Here is a 24,327-nt window from a genome sequence, read left to right on the forward strand (position 1 = left end):
TCTAAAAATAATATTCTGATGGAAGGAGAGCGAAAAAAATTATAATTTCACAGTTATACCCACTACGTAAGAGAAGAACGTTAAAATATGAATCTTTTAGGCTGGGGTGTTGTTCGTATGATACCTCGTCTTCCAATCAGTCATATCTATCGCTGTATGCTACACGATCATTTTCCACATTTTATCTATTTTTTTGTTTTTGGGCAATCTAGCTACACAGGTGAGTTACGTAACTACGTGTAGAGTCGCGAGTAACGGCTATGTGTATTACGGGCTGCTGTACTGAGCACACACAAAAATAATTATATCAGTTCTACAAATGTGGCATACACAACTAGTCAGTGATGGTTCTGAGTAAAAGTTGACAACATTTATTACTGAATAAAGTTTATACAGTACTTCACACAGGCATTAAGCACAATAGCCGCGCGTGGTAGCCACGCGGTCTAGGGCGCCTTGTCACGGTCCGCGCGGCTCCCTCCTCGGAGGTTCGAGTCTTCCCTCGGGCATGGGTGTGTGTGTTGTCCTTAGCGTAAGTTAGTTTAAGTTAGGTCAATAAGTGTGTAAGCTTAGGGACCGATGACCTCGGTAGTTTGGTCCCATAAGACCTTACCACAAATTTCCAATTTCCAATAAGCACAATATTTAATCAGTAAAAAAAGCCGTTATCAGGTTAGTTTATACTTCAAAGAAGTCTTAAGGCTGTTCACGGAGCGGTGAATTGGTGGGCGAATGGCACCCATTAAAGGCGGCTGTGGTTCGCTGACGCTCGTCGTACTAGCTGGCATTATGTCGACTCCGGAAGTAGACGCACTGACTCTCCACTTGAACTGCAGTTGACTCTCCACTTCTGTCTCCTGTTGTCATGTCGTGTAGCCCCCTAAATACCCAGTTAGCCGAAGCATACGGAGCAACTCGCGAATTGCGAATACGTGACAGGCGCTAGAAAATAAATGCGGCAAAGGTAACGCCCGACTGGAACTACAGTCTCGTCTCACCGCTTAACGCCTGCTATTCAGGCAACCCTGCTGATTCTGCTGTACCGCGTTGATCGTCTTCGCCCTTTGGGTACAGTGTGGGTGGTCCAGATTCTCACAAAGCTATATAGCCGATAGAGGATCGTAAGTTGACTGTTTCGAGAGCCTCTGTTTGTAAGCCCCTATTACATTTAGTATGGTGACGTTTCCTTGAAAATCACTACATAGTCTTATAAGATTTGTCCAAGAAGGAGTTTAGTAATTAAATGAAATGAGTGTATGGCATCGTTGGCTGGGAGGCCCCACCCAGGGAAGTTCAGCTGCCAAGTGCAAGTCTTATTTCAGTCGATGCCACATTGGGCGACTTGCACGCCGGTGATGAGGATGAAATGATGATGAGGACAACACAACACCCTGTCCCCCAGCGCAGAAAATCTCCAATCCAGCTGGGAATCGAACTCTGGCCCGCTTCCATGGGAGGCTAGCACGTTACCACCCAGCTAAGCAGGCGGACAGTTTACTAATATTTACTGTAAACGGCAGTGGTCAACTCCACAACATTTCAAATCACAGAAACTCGTAATTGTTTAATGCATGTTGTAGCGGGATGAAGTGCCCGGAAAGCTTAAAGAGTGTACATAGAATTGTATCGAAACAAGTGGCACCCTGGAAGACACTTTTCACAATGAAAAGAAACTGGGGCGTTCAGTCTCAGAGCTGAGTAAGATAATAAAAAAGAATAGTTCGAACAGCTGAATTATAGAACATGGTATTTAATCTCTTGGTGGAGGGTTTATCAGTAAGCACCAGTCAAAATTAACTTGCGTTCCCTCGGGGCATGACAGGCTAGCGTGACCAAAATTTTCGTTGACTGCTATTTACCTGAAAAATCCTGGCCGCAAATGCTATGATGCCACAGGCAAGTGTGAAGGCTCACGCTTCATATGAAATATGTTCGATTTTGAGTCATTAGTCTCTGGTATGTCAACAGCATGTTTTGTGATACAATTACGAGAGGATAGCACTCAGTGGTTTCTGGATTTATATTGAGATAACCATTGTTTTATATAAATTTTGGGACAGGGAAAACAAATTCCAGACATTTCACAGAGTGACCTGAGGCTAAATAGTTCAGTCTCCAGAAATTTTGTTTTCGGAAACACTGCCACTCTCACTTCAATATCTAATGCGGATATCAGCTGGCACACTAACCAGCGCTTGATTTGTACACTGGCCACGACCTGCGTTGTAGAATGACCTATCGCCACTGGAGGTGACGGCAAGGCATGGCTGACTATCGAGGAGTTGGTGTCCAACCCAGCAGTCAGCCGGGGTGGGCAATGGCTGCCGCTGCTGCTACGGTTGGCATCCATACCAGCACCTGCGACACATGCTAATGGGCGAGCTGTTGCCACTGAAGGGATGGGACAGGTGCAGCTGAGGATGAAGGAGACGATGCACAATTCAGCAGCAGCGGTGGTCGTTAGGCTGCCAGTAATGTTAGAGTTGGCACACTTGGCAGCACCTGCGACGTTCAATAATTGTTTATGCCCGATGTTGCAGGGAGAATTCCCGATGATGGGGCGACGGCATAATTGAGCATCGACGAGGTGATGATGACAAACCTAGCGGCTGAGGTGTGTGTTGAGCTGCTGATACTATTACAGTTGGTACACCAGCCAGCATCTGTGACACAAACTGTCTACTCCCGATGTTATAGGGCGAGCTGGCACCGCTGGAGGCGACAGTGCTGGCGCAGCTGAGGATCAAGGAGTTGATGCTCAACCCAGCGTATGGGGTGGTCTTAGGGCTGCCGCTGATGCTACAGTTGGAACACTTGCCAGCACCTGTGACACACATGAACTCTTTACTCTCGAAGTTGCAGGCAGAATTGTCGATACAGAAGGAGACAGTGCTGACATGGCTGAACATCAACGAGATGTGATTCTTGAAGTTTTCCCGGCGTACTGAATGTTCTATGAGATTTCGGGTTTGCAGGCGGATCACCTTTACATGTTGCCACGATGCCACTTCTTGTGATCCGGCTGCAATCCCGATATCTCATCGAACATTCAGTACGTCGGGAAAACTTCAAGAATCACATCAGACACCACTTCTGGGAGGTGATGGCATTACAAATCCGGAGGTTGGACAAGCTACGCTATAAGTGAGCGAGACTTAACTTCTCTGTGTTTTTTACTGAAGAATCGGGACAATGGCCTTATCCCGAAGTTTGCCAGTGTGAGACATTTTATCGAGACCGCCGCTGCAAAATTCATTACACGAAAGGCAAGCTTAGAACTAGTGGAGGAGAGGATTCGGTTTACTCGCCGTGAACTGGGCGTCATATAGAAACAGCTGTTTCATCTGCGTATGGAGATTGCATCCAGACTGCCATCACTTTCCTGGGCATGGGTCGAGGGCGTGACCTGGGCAAAATCAGACTGTGTCCATAAAGAGAAATCGGAAGATTGACAAAGACCCCGCAGCGAAAGTGGAAAGGAAACCATCAGCAATGCTGAACTCTTCTTCAAGACAGGTTTCGAAGTTCGCCCAGCCGTCAGCAGCGTTACCGCAAGTTAGATGCCTTTCGACGTTCCGTGGTCAGTTTCACGGATAAAGTTTTGGACAACGTAACAATGTCTGTGCTTGGGAAAGGCTTGACCTTCGTCCCTACACCGAGAACCCTGCCTCTGACTGATTTTTATTAGTGCTGTTGAGGAAGCTGTTAGACCTCCTCCTAGTGATCCTGCAGAAGAAATAAGACGTGAAACTTGCTGTGCACTCACGACAGCTTCACGTCAAAAGAGAAACATTTCTGCCATGGAAAGGGCCGCACTACGAAAGCTACGAGAAGATCCTCACACGGTGGTCTTACCAGCGGATAAGGGAAACGCTATAGATCTGTTACCATGTGAGGTTTATAATCAGAAGATTTATAACTAGCTGAGTGAACCAATGTGTCGGAAGATTGACAAAGACCCCGCAGCGAAAGTGGAAAGGAGAACATCAGCAATGCTGAACTCTTCTTCTATTCCGCAAGAAGTGGCGAAAAGTCTAAGACCTCATAGTTCTGTGCCACCCAGGTTATACGGTCTTCCGAAGATCCATAAAAAGAGGTTACGTTACGGCCGATCGTCTGTAGTATCGACGCGCCCACGAATGATTTGGCGACACATCTCGCCTCTCTACTGAGACCTTTTTTTAGGGACGTGCGCGCATCATGTTCACAACTCGGCTGACTTTATCAATAGACTGAAGTCACTTCACCCAGTGAAACTGACTTACAAGTCAGCTTCGATTCATCTGACTTTTTACTAAGGTTCCTCTCATAGGTTCTTTGTCGCTCATCAGCAATAAGTTCACGGACGACATAACAGCACTTTTCCATCACGTCCTTTCCTCAACCTACTTTTTACTTAAGAACGAATATTTTGAGCAGACTGATGGTGTTGCTATGGGCAGACCTCTCTCGCCTTTGGTAGCAAGCTTTTTCATGGAAGACTTTGAGGAAAGGGCATTAGATTCGACAGAACTTAAACCGAGAGTTTTCTGGCGATACGTAGATGACACTTTTTTTTTTGGCCCCAAGGTGAAGAAGAACTGTCACGTTTCTTGCAAAATCTGAATGCAGTCGACAAGAACATCCAGTTTACGATGGAAATAGAGAAGGATGGTTGCTTGCCACTTTTTGGACTTCTTGGCTACTGGGAGAGTGGATGGGTCATAAGGGCATTCTGTCTACCGTAAGCCAACACATACGGACCTTTACCTGCAAGCGTCGAGTAGTCATCATCCTTCACAAACTACCGACGTCCTTAGAACGGTGGTGCAACTGGCTCGTGCTGTTTCTGGTGAAGACAGCCTTACAAAGGAGCTGGAACATTTAGAGTCTGTGTCAGAGGTAATGGTTACTCTCCACATCAGATTATAACAGCGCTAAGAAGGAAGAAACGTGACCACTCACAACATCAAGAAGATAAGTAGCTATTCAAGTCCAGGGCGTTCCTTCCATACGCCCACAACCTATCATCTAAAATAGGCAGGATCCTAAGGTTACACCAAGTTAAAGTAATCTTCCGGCCACGGCGAGGATTAGTGACCTTCTCGGTTCAGTAAAGGAGGATCTGGTTCTGCAGAAGGCCGGATCTATAAAATTCCTTGCCAGTGTGGCAAAGCTTACATCGGTCAGACGACACGCACAGTACATGAAAGGTGCGTTGAACACGAACGCCACACTCGCCTTTCGCAGCCTATTAAGTCGGCCGTAGCTGAGCACTTTATTACCTCAGGACACGGTATGAGTTTTTCTGCCACGAAAATATTGGCCCCCAGCGAAAACTTTTTGGGATTCAGCAATTAAAGAGTCTGTGGAGATATGCCTAGCCCAAAATCTTACAAATCGTGATAGCGGTTTTCCACTGGACAAGGCTTGCGACTCCGTGATATCTCTAATTTCCTCTGAGAGAAGATAGTTTATTCATAATGACACGTCTGGCGACATCTGATGTCTGCTTTTAGCGACGCGGGCGCGCATTCCGACAGAGGGCGAACATGTAGTTTTCACCTTTATGCATGCACCTGCTCTCCACAGATAGAACAGTAGCCCTAGAGGGCGCGGATTTCGATAGAGGACGTTCCTGTGACGGAGGCCAATGCGCACGCGTTTTCGCGCCAATTTTTTGCTATAAAGTTGACGCCGGGAATTTGCAGTCTCCGCCAAGGCACGCTCCCGCCTTTGCCTCCTCAAGCTCCTTTCTGGCCGTACATGGGGTCTGGGCCCCTCCACCATCCTCCACACCTATAAATCGCTCATCTGCCCTATCCTCTGCAACGCCCACCCTGCATGGGTCTCCGCCCCTCCTACCTTTTACAAATCCCTTCAAATTATAGAACGCCATGCGCTCCTCCTCGCCTATTGCATCCGTCTCCCCTCCCCCACGCGCATACTATATGACCTTATTCCGTTGCCACACCTCCTCCTTTTGCTCGAACAGATACGGATCCTCTACACCTCCTGTAAACTTGATCCCCCTCACCCGCTTGTCTCTCCCATCCTCTCCCACCCCCGTCTGCTGGCGCGCCTGTATTCCCACGTCCCACCTGGTCTCCATCACTCCATCCTCCATACCCTCACCCAAGGTGGCTTCCACCAACTCCCCCTCCCTGATGATGCCCTCATCCCCTCCATATACCCCTCCTATCAACTTTGCTCCTCCCCTTCCATACCCTGTGTTTCCTTAGGGCACCTTCTCTCCTTTCTCTCCCTCCCTCCTCCCCCCAAGCTTACCCCACCCCCATACCTACTTTCCACCCCCTCCCATCTCCACTGCCACTGGCATCTACACTCTCCCCTCTCCCTCCTCCCCCACCTTTTCCCCTTTTGGCAGGTCCCCAGACTCGCAGACATCAAGTGAACATTTGCGCGTCGGAGATCATCGCCATTGGTTCTTTGTGTGTACCGCTGTATTAGTGCTTTAGTGTTTTCACCGCCAACGCTCTATCGTTCACGTGTGTCGTTTCAGTCATCAGTGTCCGTGTGCAAGTGCTGAATGTTATTTTTTTATTATGCTCCACTGTGAACGGCTCCATGTTGTTTACTCAAATGTCTACTGTTTTTTTTCCCACCATTGTGTTTTGTTTTTGTGTGTCTTCCATTTGTCTATTTGTTCTACCTGTGGCCGAAGAGCGGCGTAATATTGCCGCTGCCGGCCCACCTTTTGTGTAAGGTATTGAAATAACAATAAAGAAGAAAAAAAAGCACTTGCAGTCTCCAGTGACAGACACTCACCTGAAGATGTCTGGACGATTGCCAGCCGAAATATCGTGGCAAGAAGTCGACGTGATCTGGCTGCAATCCCGAAATCTCATCGAACATCAACGAGATGATGATGGCCAACCTAGCGGCTGGGTTGTGTGCTGGGCTGCTGCTGCTTTTACAGATGGCACACTTGGCAACACTTACGACAAAAACTATCTGTTTACTCGCGGTGTTACAAGGCAAGTAGGCACCGCTGGAGGCGACAGCGCTGTCACGCCATCAACGATTTGAAAAACAATAAGGCCACTGACCTCGACGATCTGAGATCTGAGCAAATTAAACATTTAGGACCGAGAGTACAAGCATGGATCCTAGAACTAATGAATAGCTGTATTATAACAATGCAAAGTCCTAAACTGTGGAGGAAAGCTTGGTTGTTGCGTTACTAAAACCAGGGAAAGACCCAGCTGAAGCTAAAAATTTCGGGCCTGCCTCACTGCTTTGTCATCTATTTAAAGTTCTGGAGCGTATGATCTTCAAACGCATAGCTGATTATGTGGACAAAGCCCTCATTAACGAGCAAGCTGGATTTCGACCAGGAAAATCATGCTGTGACCAAATCCTTAACCTCACACAGTACATAGAAGACGGCTATCAGAGACGAGAAGTAACTGGGGTCGTATTCCTGGATCTCAGTGCCGCATATGACACAGTTAACCATAAGTTGCTTACCCAGAAAGTGTATAATGTCAGTAACGACTACACCCTTTCTATGTTCGTGCAATGCAGCTACAGAACAGACGCTACTATGTAACCTTACAATCTAAAAACAGCCGATGGAGGACACAGAAAAATGGACTTGCACAGGGTAGTGTCTTGGCTCCAATATTATTTAACATCTTTACGAATGACCTTCCCATTAGACACCAGACACGAATGTTCATTTATGCCGATGATGCAGCAGTGGCCACACAGGATAAAACCTTTGAACAAGTGGAGGAGAATCTCACAGGAGCCTTAACAGAACTTGCTACCTATTACGAAAGCAATAATCTCAAACCAAACCCTAATAAATCTCAAGTATCCGCCTTCCATCTTCAGAACTAACAAGCCAAACGGAAACTCCGAGTCATGTGGCAAGGGGAAGAGCTGAAGCATACAAACAGCCCAAAATACCTGGGAGTAACATTGGACAGAGCACTTACTTTTAAGCAGCACTGTCACAACACTTAAAAAAAGGTCTGTGCCAGGAACAACATACTGCAGAAGCTAACAGGTTCATCGTGGGAGCTCAACCACACGTTTTGCGCAGCACGGGTCTGGCGCTGAGTATCTCAGCAGTGGAATACGTGGCGCCAGTTTGGAGGAACTCTGCTCACACTAAGCAAGTTGACGTCGCCGTTAACGAAACTGTACGTATTGCCACAGGGTGCCTCAAACCAACTCCCAAAGACAAAATTTATCCCATCATAGGCATAGCACCACCCACTATCCGCAGACAAATAGCCGCCGAGATCGAAAGATCAAAACAAAAGAATGATCCTCGATACCCGATGCATATGCATCGAAAACAACGTGTCCGGCTGAAATCCCGCAGGAGTTTCATTGAAACTTCTGAAGAGCTCGCCACCAAGCCCGTCGCAAGGTGGCTATCTCTTTGGGAAGAAATGGTGCCACACTCCACAATGGAACTACTTGAGGAGGGATCTGCATAATTTCAACTACCTTTTACAACTTGGAGGTCATTAAACCGGCTGCGGACTGGAGTAACTGGGTGCAAATCAAACCTATTTAAATCGGGCTGCAGTGACAGCGATAGGTGTGAATGCGGAGCAATACAGGACTTGGACCACCCATTGATTTGCCCAGATATGTCTATAACATGCACAAAAGACGATATTTTGAAAGTCAGTGACAAAGCAACCTACGTTGCTAGTTACTGGGAAGGGAAGATATAATTGGTGCATCCGGATATGGAAGAAGAAGCTGAGGATGAAGGAAGTGATGCTCAACCAGCGGGTAGGATGGGCGTTGAGCTTCCACTGATGGCACAGTTGGCACCTTGCCAGCACCTGCGACAGACACTAGCTATTTACTCTCGATGTTACAGGGAGAACCGTCGCCGTTGGGGGCGCCAGCGCTGACACGTCTGAGCGTCGACCGACGCCCAACTCAGCGGCTGGGGTGTACGTTGGGCTTCTGCTCGTTACAGTAGGCACCTGCGACACACACCAACCGTTTACTCCCGGTGTTACAGGGCGAGCTGTCGCCGCTGGAGGCGACGGCACTGGCGCGGTTGAGCATCGACGAGGCGATGCCCAACCCGGCGGCCGGCGTGGGCGGCGGGCTGCCGCTGCTGCTGCTGTCGGTGCTGCCGCCGGTGATCCCGCGCGCCAGCTGGCCCTCGGCCGACCGCGGCCAGCTGCCCATGCGCCGCCAGGTCACCTTCAGCTCCGAGCCCAAGCTGGACGACAACGTCGCCTCCGCCGTCTGCTCCCAGCCCGCGCCCTCCGCCCACGGCGACTACGACGACGTCGCCAGCTTCGACCACGACGGTGACGTCGACCCGGATGTGGAGGGACTGCACGGCGCCAATCGGAAGCAGGGAGTCTTTGGCCGCATCTGGAGCTTTTTGGGGAGCAGTCGCCCTTCCAGTCGCAAGGTAAGCTACTGGCACAATTAACCACGATATACTGATGTCCTGCTGTCCTGAACTTTCCTCTTGGATCTACCAATTTATCTTTGTAGACATCCAGTGAACAGAAGTAACAGTGAACCGAAGTAACACATAGTTTCTTGATCCTATAGTATGATCATCAACAGAACACGCCGTTACTTGTTTCCAAACGTAAGGCCTCAGTGGTAACCAGGCTCTATCAGACTGATGGTATCTATGCACTCACGTGAAGATTGTAACGTTCAGGATTATAAAACGCACTGATTGCTACATAGTGTGTATTTAAAGAAGATCTTTGTGTTCTCTTGACCAAAGCGTAATTACTGAGTCCACAGAGACCAGAGACATATTCGACAACTAAAGGATGGCAAGTACCACTCACTGTGTTTTATTTGTTTTCTTTGGGTCATTGCGACTCATTTTATGTGGCCCGCCACGAATTTCTCTCATGTGCCAAACGCTCTATCTAAGAGTAAACTTTGCACCGAACGACCCTATTACCTTATGGATATGTTTCAACCTCCGTCTCCTCCTATAGTTTACATCCTCAACAGCTCTCTCAAGCACCACGTAAATTATTCTTTGATGTCTTAAAACATATCCTGTTATCCTCTCCCCTCCTCTTGTCAATATTGTGAGTTAACGAGCATTGCACTCTTATTTAAATATATGGCCGAAAGAGTCAGCCTACAGGACCTGTCGTCGAGGACAGTGTGCCACAAGGGGCGCAGATTCACCACGAGATGGAGACACTCACAGACGTCTATTGAGGCCTAAGCGCTGTAGTGTGCGAGTGAGACAGACAAGAACCTACGTCATAGGGAAACCCAGCAGGAGCCGTTTGTGGCCATCGAGACGTAGCAGTGTTAAATATGGCGGACCTAAGATCGGCCATAAAGGGAAACATTTATGGAAACTATTTAATTCTGTAGTAAAGCAGGGAATGAAGCCACAGTAATTTTATTCTGCCATCCTCAATGAATTTTCATGGTGATCTATGATATCTACAATAGTTTAAGATTTATTGTTAATGTGAAATTAACAAGTTTTGTAACAAAGACCTGAATGCTAAAATCTGAACGCTTTGGTCGATCTTAACGATCGACATTTCATATAAAAGCGCATAATTAAAATGACGAAAGTTGTAAATATCAACTCTGTAACTTTATTTGTTTAAAAGACATAGAAAATTTAAATTATCAGTATTTTCAGTTAAGCATCAGATAATCATTTCCTCCACACAAAACATATTGAACGATGACGGCATGACACCTTATTGAATCATTAGGTAATAGAATATTTGTTGTAAAATTTAGGGCATAATAGTTACTTTTGCTCTTTATTTATTTATCAGAAAGCACATTGGTGCAAGGCTACTGGCTGTGACATTCAGGGTTAGGAAGGAAATTTTATTGGTTTTATGTAAAAGAATTTAACGTTTATTACGTAATGGATGTTCTTGTTGCTTTATTTAGAACGTGAAAGTGGTCAGGCTTTGATTATTTAAATATGTTAAAATGTAAAGTAATGTAGAATAAGCTGTAGCCAATCAGATGGACAGCTTCAAGAAAGGGAACTGCGCTATTCAGTCGAGCCAAGATGTTCGGCGTGCGGGAAACGCGGTCGGAGACGGGCTGAGGGCAGTTCTGATCGAGACACCAAAGGGGACAGTTCGGATGTAGACACGAAAGCGAACAGTTCTGCTGGAGATACCAAAGGGTACAGTTCGAACTAAGACGTGTAAGCGGACAGTCGGTCTTTAGCCAGCTAGGAAGCGAAACAGAAAATTTCGCGTTGTGTGGTATCGCGGGACTTAGTTTCTGAGCTGTGAGCAGCCGCAGCGCCTGGTGTGAATTCTAACTTTTCGCGTGGTTAAGGAGGTGGACTTGAATTTCGCGATGATATTGTAAATGATCGAACTGTGTCAAATGTATATAACCTCGAGTGTAACAGTTACTCTAAATACGGCCAGTTTCGCTTTTAGTTTGCTTTCTGAATAAACATTATTCTAACCAAATCGCAGCTGTGTGGCCTACATCATTTATGGGTCGTTAATTTAGTTCCCGGTATTAGTATTACTGTTATTATACGTCATATTAACTTCAGACAATTTAACCAAAGGGTCAGAAGTGTCAAATTTAGGGCGTGTAATGCGACACGTGCGGTTCAACCCATAGACGAGTTTGAGCCAAGACATTTCTGCTACTAGGAACCGCATGTGAGCCCGAATATCTTTGGGATGTTAGCTCGCAATAGTTTCCAAATATTCCTGCCTTCGCCGCTTCTGGGGAGAACCTAAATTGACAGCTTTCAGTACACGAAATTTTTCAACATCTTTCTGTAATACCACATCTCAAATCCTTGCATTCCAGTCTCTTCCGGCCTGTCTACTGGTACATTAAGAGCAGTTGAAATAGACAGATCTCTGGATGCATGTTGCACTTGATACCAAGCTGATGATGGCGCCAGATTTCATGCTGCGAACCCAGAGAGCAACAAGAGGCGTTCTAAAGCCATCCAGATCCATGGACGTCTAAAAGCTCGCCAAAACTTATTCTGGGACTGACTGGAGTTGAGTGATTCGCTTGTGACACAATTTGGTGCATGTCTTCCTGAGGGTACAGGTCCCTTTGAATTGCTGCTGGAGAAGAAACGGGTACTGATATTTAGACAATAGCTTCCTATATCAAGTCAGGGAGAGAGAGAGAGAGAGAGAGAGGGAGAGAGAGAGAGAGAGAGATAGAGAGAGAGAGAGAGAGAGAGAGAGAGAGAGAGAGAGAGAGAGAGAAGGGGGGGGAGGCAGAGAGATAGACACGATTTCTTTAGCCTGTCCAATTTAACCTCATGAAAATTACCAAACTGATCTGATGGTAAGAGGAGTGCATAGCCTCCTATGATTTCCGTGGTACTCCACGTAGCGTGTACCAATGTGTTCTGCGAGTGGTGTCACTCACTATCCTAAGCGTACTCTACAGCAAATTAGTTACTCCTGGGAGACACCACGTTAATGTCGTGTAACGCCGCATCCACCGTGGATGATGGCCTCAATTTGATGAGGAAGAGAACCTATAAGTTTCTTCAGGTATACCATATCCAGCAAAGACCACTTGTTGATTATTTGATCCTCCAGATATATAACATTAGGCAGATGTTGATTTCTACGAATATGATTCACCTGGTGTTCCAAATAAGTTCAGTCGTTTTGTTTGGAAAATAATTTTGATCATGTTGAGCAACTGAATTGACAGTAATTTTAAGGCGTGAAAAAAGAGAAATTTCGACTTCAGTGGCAATCGGCCATTGAAATGAATCCAATGCCGGCAAGCGAAAATCTGTGCTGGACCGGGACACGAACGCGGCTTTCCTGCATAGCGCGAGCGGTCACCTTAACCACTGGCCCGTCCGAACCAAATTCCCATACGTCGCACACTACATACATTGTGTCCCATGTCTATTAGCCTCATTGCTAGCAGCCTCACTTGATTCCCACAAGAGTTCGAGCGAAGAGTGCTTCCGCTCTGAAGGTATGACTATTTGCCATCAAGATGCATATATTTATACACTCCTGGAAATGGAAAAAAGAACACATTGACACCGGTGTGTCAGACCCACCATACTTGCTCCGGAAACTGCGAGAGGACTGTACAAGCAATGATCACACGCACGGCACAGCGGACACACCAGGAACCGCGGTGTTGGCCGTCGAATGGCGCTAGCTGCGCAGCATTTGTGCACCGCCGCCGTCAGTGTCAGCCAGTTTGCCGTGGCATACGGAGCTCCATCGCAGTCTTTAACACTGGTAGCATGCCGCGACAGCGTGGACGTGAACCGTATGTGCAGTTGACGGACTTTGAGCGACGGCATATAGTGGGCATGCGGGAGGCCGGGTGGACGTACCGCCGAATTGCTCAACACGTGGGGCATGAGGTCTCCACAGTACATCGATGTTGTCGCCAGTTGTCGGCGGAAGGTGCACGTGCCCGTCGACCTGGGACCGGACCGCAGCGACGCACGGATGCACGTAGGATCCTACGCAGTGCCGTAGGGGACCGCACCGCCACTTCCCAGCAAATTAGGGACACTGTTGCTCCTGGGGTATCGGCGAGGACCATTCGCAACCGTCTCCATGAAGCTGGGCTACGGTCCCGCACACCGTTAGGCCGTCTTCCGCTCACGCCCCAACATCGTGCAGCCTGCCTCCAGTGGTGTCGCGACAGGCGTGAATGGAGGGACGAATGGAGACGTGTCGTCTTCAGCGATGAGAGTCGCTTCTGCCTTGGTGCCAATGATGGTCGTATGCGTGTTTGGCGCCGTGCAGGTGAGCGCCACAATCAGGACTGCATACGACCGAGGCACACAGGGCCAACACCCGGCATCATGGTGTGGGGAGCGATCTCCTACACTGGCCGTACACCACTGGTGATCGTCGAGGGGACACTGAATAGTGCACGGTACATCCAAACCGTCATCGAACCCATCGTTCTACCATTCCTAGACCGGCAAGGGAACTTGCTGTTCCAACAGGACAATGCACGTCCGCATGTATCCCGTGCCACCCAACGTGCTCTAGAAGGTGTAAGTCAACTACCCTGGCCAGCAAGATCTCCGGATCTGTCCCCCATTGAGCATGTTTGGGACTGGATGAAGCGTCGTCTCACGCGGTCTGCACGTCCAGCACGAACGCTGGTCCAACTGAGGCGCCAGGTGGAAATGGCATGGCAAGCCGTTCCACAGGACTACATCCAGCATCTCTACGATCGTCTCCATGGGAGAATAGCAGCCTGCATTGCTGCGAAAGGTGGATATACACTGTACTAGTGGCGACATTGTGCATGCTCTGTTGCCTGTGTCTATGTGCCTGTGGTTCTGTCAGTGTGATCATGTGATGTATCTGACCCCATGAATGTGTCAATAAAGTTTCCCCTTCCTGGGACAATGAAATCACGGTGTTCTTATTTCAATTTCCAGGAGTGTATGTGTGGTGTCTGTGCTTTCAGACACGTACAAAAGAACGAACAACACACTTACACCTTCAGTTCAGATGCATTCTTTATTCAACGAACATGTCGGAAGGAAGAGTCCCCACACATATAAACTAATTTTAGTGATTTATGAGAACCACGCCAGCTGTATTATTGTATTGGCTGTATTTACGTGTTACGACCAAATTCCTTCTTAGAACATCTTCAGGTTGCCTGCAGTTAAAAAAAAATTGGCTACAGCTGTAGCATCACAACGAATAAAACAAGTAACTCACACTGTCAACAATCTTATACACTGAAGCGCCAAAGAATCTGGTATAAGCATGCGTATTCAAATACAGAGAGATATAAACAGGCAGAATAGGGCGCTGTGATTGGCAAAGCGTCTGGCGCCTGGCGCAGTTGTTAGATCGATTACTGCTGCTACAATGGCAAATTTGAACGTGGTGTTATGGTCGGCGCTCGAGCGATGGGACACAGCATCTTCCAGGTAGCGTTGAAGTCGGGATTTTTCCGTACGACCATATCACGAGTGTACCGTGAATATCATGAATCCGGTAAAACATCAAAACTCGACATCGCCGCCGCCGGAACAAGATCCTGCAAGAACGGAATCAACAGTGATTGAAGAGAATCGTTCAATGTGACGGAAGTGCAACCCTTCCGTAAATTGCTGCAGATTTCAATGTGCAGATTTCAGTGCGGTGGCGTGATTCCTTTCTGGGATTAAAACAACACCTACTTGTGAACTCGCGTGCGAACCATCCAACGAAACGTTATCGATATGGACTTTCGGAGCTGATGTCCCACTGGTGTGCCCTTGACGACTGCGCGACACAAAGTTTACCTCTGTCACGGAACGGTCCTGTCTTGACAGTCCAGTCCAGTGTACGCAGAATGCCGTGTACGCTCGCCACAGTTCCGCCAGGCGGTCGGCAGAGTCTTTGTGATCATCGTTTCTGGATTTTCTCTTTAACATTACATACTATAACCAGACCATTTATATAGTGACTTAAACTCAACTCGATGAGGGTTTTCTACACTGAAGAGCCAAAGAAACTGGTACACCTGCCTAATATCATGTAGGGCCCCCGCGAGCACGCAGAAGTGCCGCAACACAACATGTATGGACTTGACTAATGTCTGAAGTAGTGCTGGAGGGAACTGATACCATGAAACCTGCCTGGTTGTCCATAAATCCGTAACATTACGAGGGAGTGGATATCTCTTCTGAACAGCACGTTGCAAGGCATTCCACATATCTCAATAATGTTCATGTTTGCGTAGTTTGGTGGCCAGCGGAAGTGTGAACTCGTCGCAGCAGATCGCCAGTAGAAAAGCCGAGCAGAAACCTACCGTACTGCGACTAGCACCAGGCTGCATACAACGTAACTATTCTAAAAATAGTGAAAACGTCTTAATTTTGAACGAAAGGTGGAAATACTGGCAAAAATTCGGTATATTCTGAATTTTACAATTACAAATTCACTGCCAAGCCCGTGCTAATCCTAACACAGTCACTCGCAGACCCTTTCTTTCACGTTGGCAATTTTATGGTAAAGTAGCTCCCGAAATCTGAACAGCTACTAAGCACGGATTGTTCTTAAAGGAAAATGCTCGCCACAATATTAAGTTTATCGGTGTGTAATGCACTCGAGTTTTTGGTCACCGATCTGCTCAATATGCCACGCGGAATTTCTCATACACAAAATTACTTAAAAAATCCGTACTTTCTAAAAAACTCACCAGAATAAATTTGCCTTCACTTTAAAACGCTTTTGAGGCATATAGCATAACTAAAACCGAAAAACTATAACTTCCTTCAGAGCTCGTACTACATACGACCATACCATTGAAAGGCTGGGCTCCGGCTCTTTTGATGGCTGTAAGCATTCTCTATCTCCAGGAGAAAAGACGCGCGAAGAATAATACATTCTGATTGGTCAGTTTTCTTTAAGGCCAATAGAAAAATATTAATCTCCCGATTTTGTTCGCACTTTTCATGATTAACCAATCAACAAACAACACACTTTCGAATTGTACTTTTTCCCAAAATAAATATTTAACATTCTTATATTTTATTTATACTTTACGTTATTAACTATTTTCATTTGCACTCGAATTAGCTTTCCTTTTACCATAAACTCACTTAACATATTATGATACAAAATTCCCAATCGTCTACATCCACACTCTCTTCAAAATTTCTCAGGCTAATTCGTACAGCGTTTGACAATACCAAAAAGATCTACATATTTACTTTAGACCACATTCACGCATCATTCATACCACTAAAACATGTAAAAAACTGTACAAACGCAAATAAACAAAAAAGTCTTCAAGAAATAAACAGAACAATTCACAAAAACATTCTCTTGACCTGTTTCCTGAAAGTCTCTGTCCGCTACTGTGCTCTGGTGGATGAAAATTAGAACTACGTTCTCAACTGAACCCGCTTCAGACCATGTCACTGTGCAGGCATGAGTCTTTCACCCGATACACAGGCTCCAGACAGGAGCGATATAAAGTCGTCACGCCTCAAGAATCATATCTACACGTATCAGGGGTCCCACATCGCTCCAACTGCACACACGCCTCACACAATTACAGAGCTTCCACCGGCTTCAACAGTCCCCTGCTGACATGCAAGGTCCATGGATTCATGAGGTGATCTCCATACCCGTACCCGTCCATCCGCTCGATACAATTTTAAACGAGGCTCGTCCGACAAGGCAACATGATTCCAGTAATCAACATACCAGTGTCAGTGTTGACGGGCCCAGGCGAGGCGTAAAGCTCTGTGTCGTGCAGTCATCAAGTGTACACGAGTGGGCCCGCGGCTCCAAAAACCCTATCGATCTTGTGTCGTTGAATGATTCGCATACTGACACTTGATGATGGCTCAGCTTTGTAATCTGCAGCAATTTGCGGAAGGGTTGCTCTTCTGTTACGTTGAACGATTCTCTTTCGTCGTCTTTGGTCCTGTTCTTGCAGGATCATTTTCGGGCCGCAGTTATGTCGGAGATTTGGTGATTTACCGAATTCATGATATTAACAGTGCACTTGTGGAATGGTCGTACGGGAAATTCCCCACTTCATCGCTGTCTCGGAGATGTTATGTCCCATCGCTTGTGCACCGACTTTAATACGACGTTCAGACTCAGTTAAATCTTGATAACCTGCCATTTTAGCAGCAATAACCGATCTAAGAACTGTGCCAGACACATGTTGTCTTCTATAGGCATTGCCAGCCACAGCGCCGCACTCTGCCTGTTTTCATATCTCTGTATTTGAATACGCTTGCCTATACCAGTTCTTTCGGCGTTTCGGTTACTGGTGATGTCCCTGCTAACATCTTTGCCTCATGGTTGCTACACACAGGGTCCCATAGAGGGCATCATACATATCCTTATTGGTTAACAACTTGCTTTCTTTCCTTTTACTCAATGTTAAGTTTTATATTATGGTTTGATGAAGCTTATCTGTATTTTCGATATGCCTGTGGTCTGGAAGTGCATATTGTAGACAAATAATTGTGTTTAGGCTTTATTTAACATGTCTTATGTGCATTGACCGACAGTGATGTAGTATGGAAGACAATGGGTAGACGGTCCGCAATTTAAGCGATGTAAATTTCATGTCATGCACGGCCATCCTATCAGCCTCACCCCCACTGTTAAGTACTGTGGTGTCACCCTTGACCGTCGCCTCTCCTGGACCCCCATCTCCAGATGATCCAAGCCAAGGCACGCTCCCGACTCCACCTCCTCAAGCTCCTTTCTGGCCGCACATGGGGTGTGGACCCCCTCCACCGTCCTCCACACCTATAAATCCCTCATCCGCCCTATCCTCTGCTATGCCCATCCTGCCTGGATCGCCGCCCCTCCTATCTTCTACAAATCGCATCCACCTCCCCTCCCACACGCGGATCGTCTATGGCTTAATTTCGTTCCCACACCTTTTCCTCGAATGGATACAGATCCTTTACACCTCCCACAAACTTGATCCCCCTCACCCGCTTGTCTCTGCCATCTTTTCCCGCGCCTGAACTCCCACATCCAACCCGTCTCCATCTCTCCACACTCAATAACCTTGCCCAAGGTGGCTTCCGCCAACTCCCCCTCCCTGATGATGCCCTCATCCATTCCATGTACCCCTCCTACCAACTTTGATCCTCCCCTTCCCCCCCCTGTGTTTTTCCTCCAGGGCATCCTCTTTCCCTTCTCTCCCTCCTCTCTTCTTACCTCCCTCCCCTCCCCCCGGGCTTCCACAATCCCCCCTACCCTCTCCCCTCCCCTTCCCTTCTCCCCACCCACTGGCGCCAACACCCTCTCCCTCGCCCTCCTACCCGCACCTCATCCCTTTGGCAGGTTCCTGGCTTTGTGCGTGAGCAGTACATCTTCGTGCACCGGAGGTCGTCGCCAGTGCTCATGTGTGTCTTCGTGTCAGTGCTTCAGAAGCTCTCTGTTTGTGCTCCTCCGTTCACATGTGTAAATTCTGTATTCTGCGCTTGTGTACTGTGATGAACGTTTTTTATCCAATCAAGTGCACCCGTGAATGGCTTAATTTATTTTTACTATGCCTGTCTCCCGTTTTTGTCCACCATGGTGGTTTGTTTTCCTGTCTTTCTCTTTCCTGTGTGTGTTCACTTTGGCTGAAGAGCGGCGTAGATAAGCCGCTGCCATTCTACCTTTGTTGTAAAGGTATTCAAATAACAATAAAGAAAAAAAATTTAATGCAGCAGTGCATATATGTCTCCTAGAGCGGCGCTTGGTCCTCGCCAGTTTCAGCAGACCCCCATGGGTTTCAGCTTTCATTATTTTACGTATTCGTTGATGTTCCACATTTCTTTTTGTGCTTGTAGTTTATTTTCCTCTAATTATTTCCTCGAATTACGTATTAGTACTCTCTTCACAGAGTAAACGGTTGATGACGACAAGAATAGTGGTCGAGACTGGTCACCAGTAAATAAATAAACATCTTTATGAGGTTAAGACTGTTATATTACAAAAAAAATTAACATTTGTTATAACCGCTTATTTTCCTACAGAAACAAGGTGAAATGTTTCAAAAGTTTTGTTTATATGAGAGGCAATCAGAGTTTCAGTTAGAAGGCCGTACATTCCACAATGTGTATGGCAATCAGGTAAAATTAACTTCAGCATTGAGAAAATAATCTCATCGATGGGCCAGGTTGACGATACCCGTTTGGTAAAAGACCGTGTCCCGCTGCGTGAAGAAGTCCGTAATTGCCTGTTGCACATCTTTGTCCGACAGCAATCGTCGATTCTTCAAAGCCTTGTTCAATGGACCGAAGGTGTGATAATCTCATGGCGAAGCATCAGTACTATTGGGCGAGTGTTCCAGTGCCTCCCACTTGAGTTGTAACTTCTACACTACAACACTCGCGACATGGGGACACAGCTGCATCCCCTGTCACAGTTATTCCAGACAACTGTGGTTTTAAAAGGACATACTGCGCCATACATATTGAAAAGATGCCGACTTTTAAAGTGCAAATATAAATCTGACATATTCACAACATAAAACTGATTGTCAGATTCTCATTTATCCAAGTGAAAACTGGTAAAACATTACCCAACTACTGGTATAGGCACGCTAGATGTACACTAGAGGCGGCCTAAATGACGCCCTCTTATAGACGCGATTCGTAAGTGGTAAACGGGCCAGCGGAGTCCGTAAGTGTAAACTAAAGAGCGAGAATGGGACTTCTGTTAAATCAAGCTGCTATCAGAGAAGTTAGAGCCTGCGGAAAAGGAACCCTCAACAAAGGGAAGAGAAAAAAAACAAAAAAAAACATGGAAAAGAGGCATCATAGCGGATCAGAAAATCCTTCGAAACAGGTTCTGTTACGAAAATAGATTTGTTCATTTAACAACTGATGTGGGCAGTGTTTTAATTAGTAAATATTTTGAGCTCTTAAAGTTTATCCAGGTTATATCCTTAAGGAACACCATGGAAAATTATTAAACGTGGTCGGTTATTGTTTAATGCCGCTAAAAATATCAAGATATTGACCTAATTGTACCACTGTCCTACGCATTTATTTTAAAAGGAGCACCAATAGGTGTTTTATTAATTACCACGTTACAGTGGCCCCTAAAGCTCACATCAAAAGATCTATCCATTTGCCGTACGTAAAATTTCAGACAGTCGCCAGATTTTATCTCATACTCGATCACTGTATTCCAGTAAGTCAATGTGCCAAGGTTGTTTATTTATTGTATACTCGTGTTATGAAAGCTTGTGGCTCGTTGCGGTCGTATAAGAATTATAATGAAGTATAATTTGGTTTTATCTCAGTATATGGCCTTCCAGATTTTGTTTCATTCGTTGAAAGTAATCGTCATTGACTTTGAAAGTTAAGATTACTTACATATAAAATCCATTATTACAATTTAGACAATTTAGCCATTTACAGATGGAACACAGTTAAAATTTCGTGCGTAAGTACATTTCAAAATGTTATCTGTCATCGTGTGAAATATAGGCTGATCATTTCACATTATTATTATTTCTGGCACAAGTAAAACGAATGATCGTGTTCACAGTTGGATGGCAAGTGAAGCTATTTTTACCATCAGTTTTTTTTTTTTTTTTTTTTTTTTGTAGGAGTTCCCTTCCAATCCTTACTTTTTTACGATTGTCCCAGAATCCATGTGTTTGTGATGTTTGATATGCATCTAGTTTTTCCTTTTATTGCCCAGCAGTCGCTCTTGTAGTCATTAGAACCAAAAATTTTGTCAGGAGTTCATTTTGTGTTTCTTTCAAATGTTAGGCAAATATTTTTACGTGAGAGCCACTGTAAAGCGTTGCGTGCGTCTCCCTCAGTAAGCAACCGCCATAGCCATCTCCACCATACGCTGAATCACAATAACTTTTAATTAAATTAGAACACGATGGAGTAAGAGGAAACACCGAAAATCTCTTCAGATCGTATCTCTGTTACAGAAAACAAAAGTTGTCAATAGGAAAGTGTCCTGTATCGAACGATCAATCAGTATCCAAGTTCGAAATGACTATTTAGTGTCCCACAAGGTTCCATCCTATGGCCCTTCCATCAGCAACATTACAAAATGCCAAGTTTGTATTGTTTCGAGATCGCACAAACATTGCAATGAATAGAAAATTCTCCTTCGTTGGGAAAGATCTGTTACCGAAATTTTCATGGCTACGTGCATTCCAGAACTTTAAGCAGGTTTTTTTCCAGTATGAGACATCCAGGTAGAAGTGGTTGACATTGCAAAATTCTTGAAAAATTAAGTTCAAAGTATGTCAATTACAAGGCCTGTAGAGGCTAATCAAATATGTACGAACTTCCAGCATGCTGGAGTAACTTGTGTCGGCTACTTCTGTTAATAAATGCAACGAAAAACCAGTACAAGTCGCAAATATTTTATTTTTTAATTCGATGACGAGTGTCCGGCCGCAGTTATCAGTATGCACTGTAAATGTAAATTACACCTTTTTTGACATCTTCGGAAATGCCATTTTCGACTTTGTTATGTTTATTTGAAAACGGGTCTCGGGCCAAAACTAGTCATCGAATGGAAAATTAAATATTTACTGCTTGGACTGGTTTCTTGTTCTATTGATAAGCAAATATGTGTTTCCAATGTTGGTGTTGTCACAGGTAGGTGACACAGAAACCTAAAAGCTAACATACTTTGATACTGTCATTTCATGATGCCAAGTGGATTAATTTTTTTTTTGGGTGATTCGTCAAGACAATCTAAACTTTACCAAGTGCAAAAGTGTTCATTACTTGTGATGTCAACAAAAGGATCTCCTCCAGTGACCCCTTTAGAGTACTGGGATACTGACTAATTCATCTCAATCTACAGGGTGGTCCATTGATCGTGACCGGGCCAAATATCTCACGAAATAAGCGTCAAACGAAAAAACTACAAAGAACGAAACTTGTCTAGCTTGAAGGGGGAAACCAGATGGCGCTATGGTTGCCCCGCTAGATGGCGCTGCCATAGGTCAAACGGATATCAACAGCGATTTTTTAAATAGGAACCCCATTTTTTATTACATATTCGTGTAGTACGTAAAGAAATGTGAATGTTTTAGTTGGACCACTTTTTGCGCTCTGTGATAGATGGTGCTGTAATAGTCGCAAACATATGGCTCACAATTTTAGACGAACAGTTGGTAACAGGAATGTTTTTTAAATGAAAATACAAAACGTAGGTACGTTTGAACATTTTATTTCGGTTGTTCCAATGTGATACATTTACCTTTGTGTACTTATCATTTCTGAGAACGCATGCTGTTACAGCGTGATCGCCTGTAAGTACCACATTAATGCAATAAATGCTCAAAATGATGTCCGTCAACCTCAAAGCAATACGTGTAACGACATGCCTCTCAACTGCGAGTAGTTCGTCTTCCGTAATGTTCGCACATGCATTGACAATGCGCTGACGCATGTTGCCAGGCGTTGTCGGTGTATCACGATAGCAAATATCCTTCAACTTTCCCCACAGAAAGAAATCCGGGGACGTCGGATCCGGTGAACGTGCGGTCCATGGTATGGTGCTTTGACGTCCAATCCACCTGTCACGAAATATGCTATTCAGTAACGCTTCAACTGCACGCGAGCAATGTGCCGGACATCCATCATGTTGGAAGTACATCGCCATTCTGTCATGCAGTGAAACATCTTAGTAACATCGGTAGAGCATTACGTAGGCAATCAGCATACATTGCACCATTTAGATTTCCATTGATAAAATGGGGGCCAATTATCCTTCCTCCCATAATGCCACACCATACATTAACCCGCCAAGGTCGCTGATGTTCCACTTGTCGCAGATATCATGAATTTTCCGTTGCCCAATAGTGCATATTATGCCGTTTTACATTACCGCTGTTGGTGAATGACGCTTCGTCGCTAAATAGAACGCGTGCAGAAAATCTGTCATCGTCCCGTAATTTCTCTTGTGCCCAGTGGCAGAACTGTACACGACGTTCAAAGTCGTCACCATGTAATTACTGGTGCATAGAAATATCGTACGGGTGCAATCGATGTTGATGTAGCATTCTCAACACCGACATTTTTGAGATTCCCGATTCTCCCGCAATTTTCCTGCTAGTGATATGCAGATTAGTCGCGACAGCCGCTGAAACACCTACTTAGGCATCATCATTTGTTGCAGGTCGTATTTGACGTTTCCCATGTGGCTGAACACTCCCTGTTTCCTTAAATAACGTAACTATGCTGCGAACGGTCCGGACACTTGGATGATGTCCAGGGTACCGAGCAGGATACAAAGCACACGCCCATTGGGCATTTTGATCACCATAGCCATACATCAAGACGATATCGACCTTTTACGCAATTCGTAAACGGTCCATTTTAACACGGGTAATGTATCACAAAGCAAATGCCGTCCGCACTGGCAGAATGTTACGTGATGCCACGCACCTATACGTTTGTGACTATTACGGCGCCATCTGTCACAAAGCGAAAAAAGTGGTCCAACTAAAACATTCATATTTCTTTACGTACTACACGAATATGTAATAAAAATAGAGGTTCCTATTTAAAAAACGCAGTTGATATCCGTTTGACCTATGGTAGCGCCATTTAGCGGGCCAACCATAATGCCATCTGGTTTCCCCCTTCAAGCGAGACAAGTTTCGTTCTTTGTAGATTTTTCGTTTGATGCTTATTTCGTGAAATATTTGGCCCGGTCACTATCAATGGACCACTCTGTAGTTATACCTTAATAAATATCTCTTCTTCAGTCCACGAATTCATGTTCATTGTTAGGTGCCAGCTGAGGCACTTGTTTCTTTCAGTGTCCTTTCAGAGCCTGCTTTGATGATTTACTTTTTTGCGATTGCCCTGGAGTCCATCAGTTCATGGTGCCAAATTCATAAACGTTTTATCCGTCGTTG

General features: G+C 45.6%; 1 protein-coding gene across 1 annotated transcript in view; it reads left to right on the plus strand.

Moving 5' to 3' along the window:
- LOC124620054 (gamma-aminobutyric acid type B receptor subunit 2) overlaps positions 1–24,327 on the plus strand; it is a 434,547-nt gene that overhangs the window by 339,471 nt on the left and 70,749 nt on the right. Inside the window, exon 17 of the mRNA XM_047146721.1 lies at positions 8,996–9,400. Coding sequence (XP_047002677.1) covers positions 8,996–9,400 — 405 coding nt within the window. The remainder of the gene's footprint in view (positions 1–8,995; positions 9,401–24,327) is intronic.

Source organism: Schistocerca americana, chromosome 6 (genome assembly GCF_021461395.2).
Source record: "Schistocerca americana isolate TAMUIC-IGC-003095 chromosome 6, iqSchAmer2.1, whole genome shotgun sequence".
Lineage (NCBI taxonomy): Eukaryota > Metazoa > Arthropoda > Insecta > Orthoptera > Acrididae > Schistocerca > Schistocerca americana.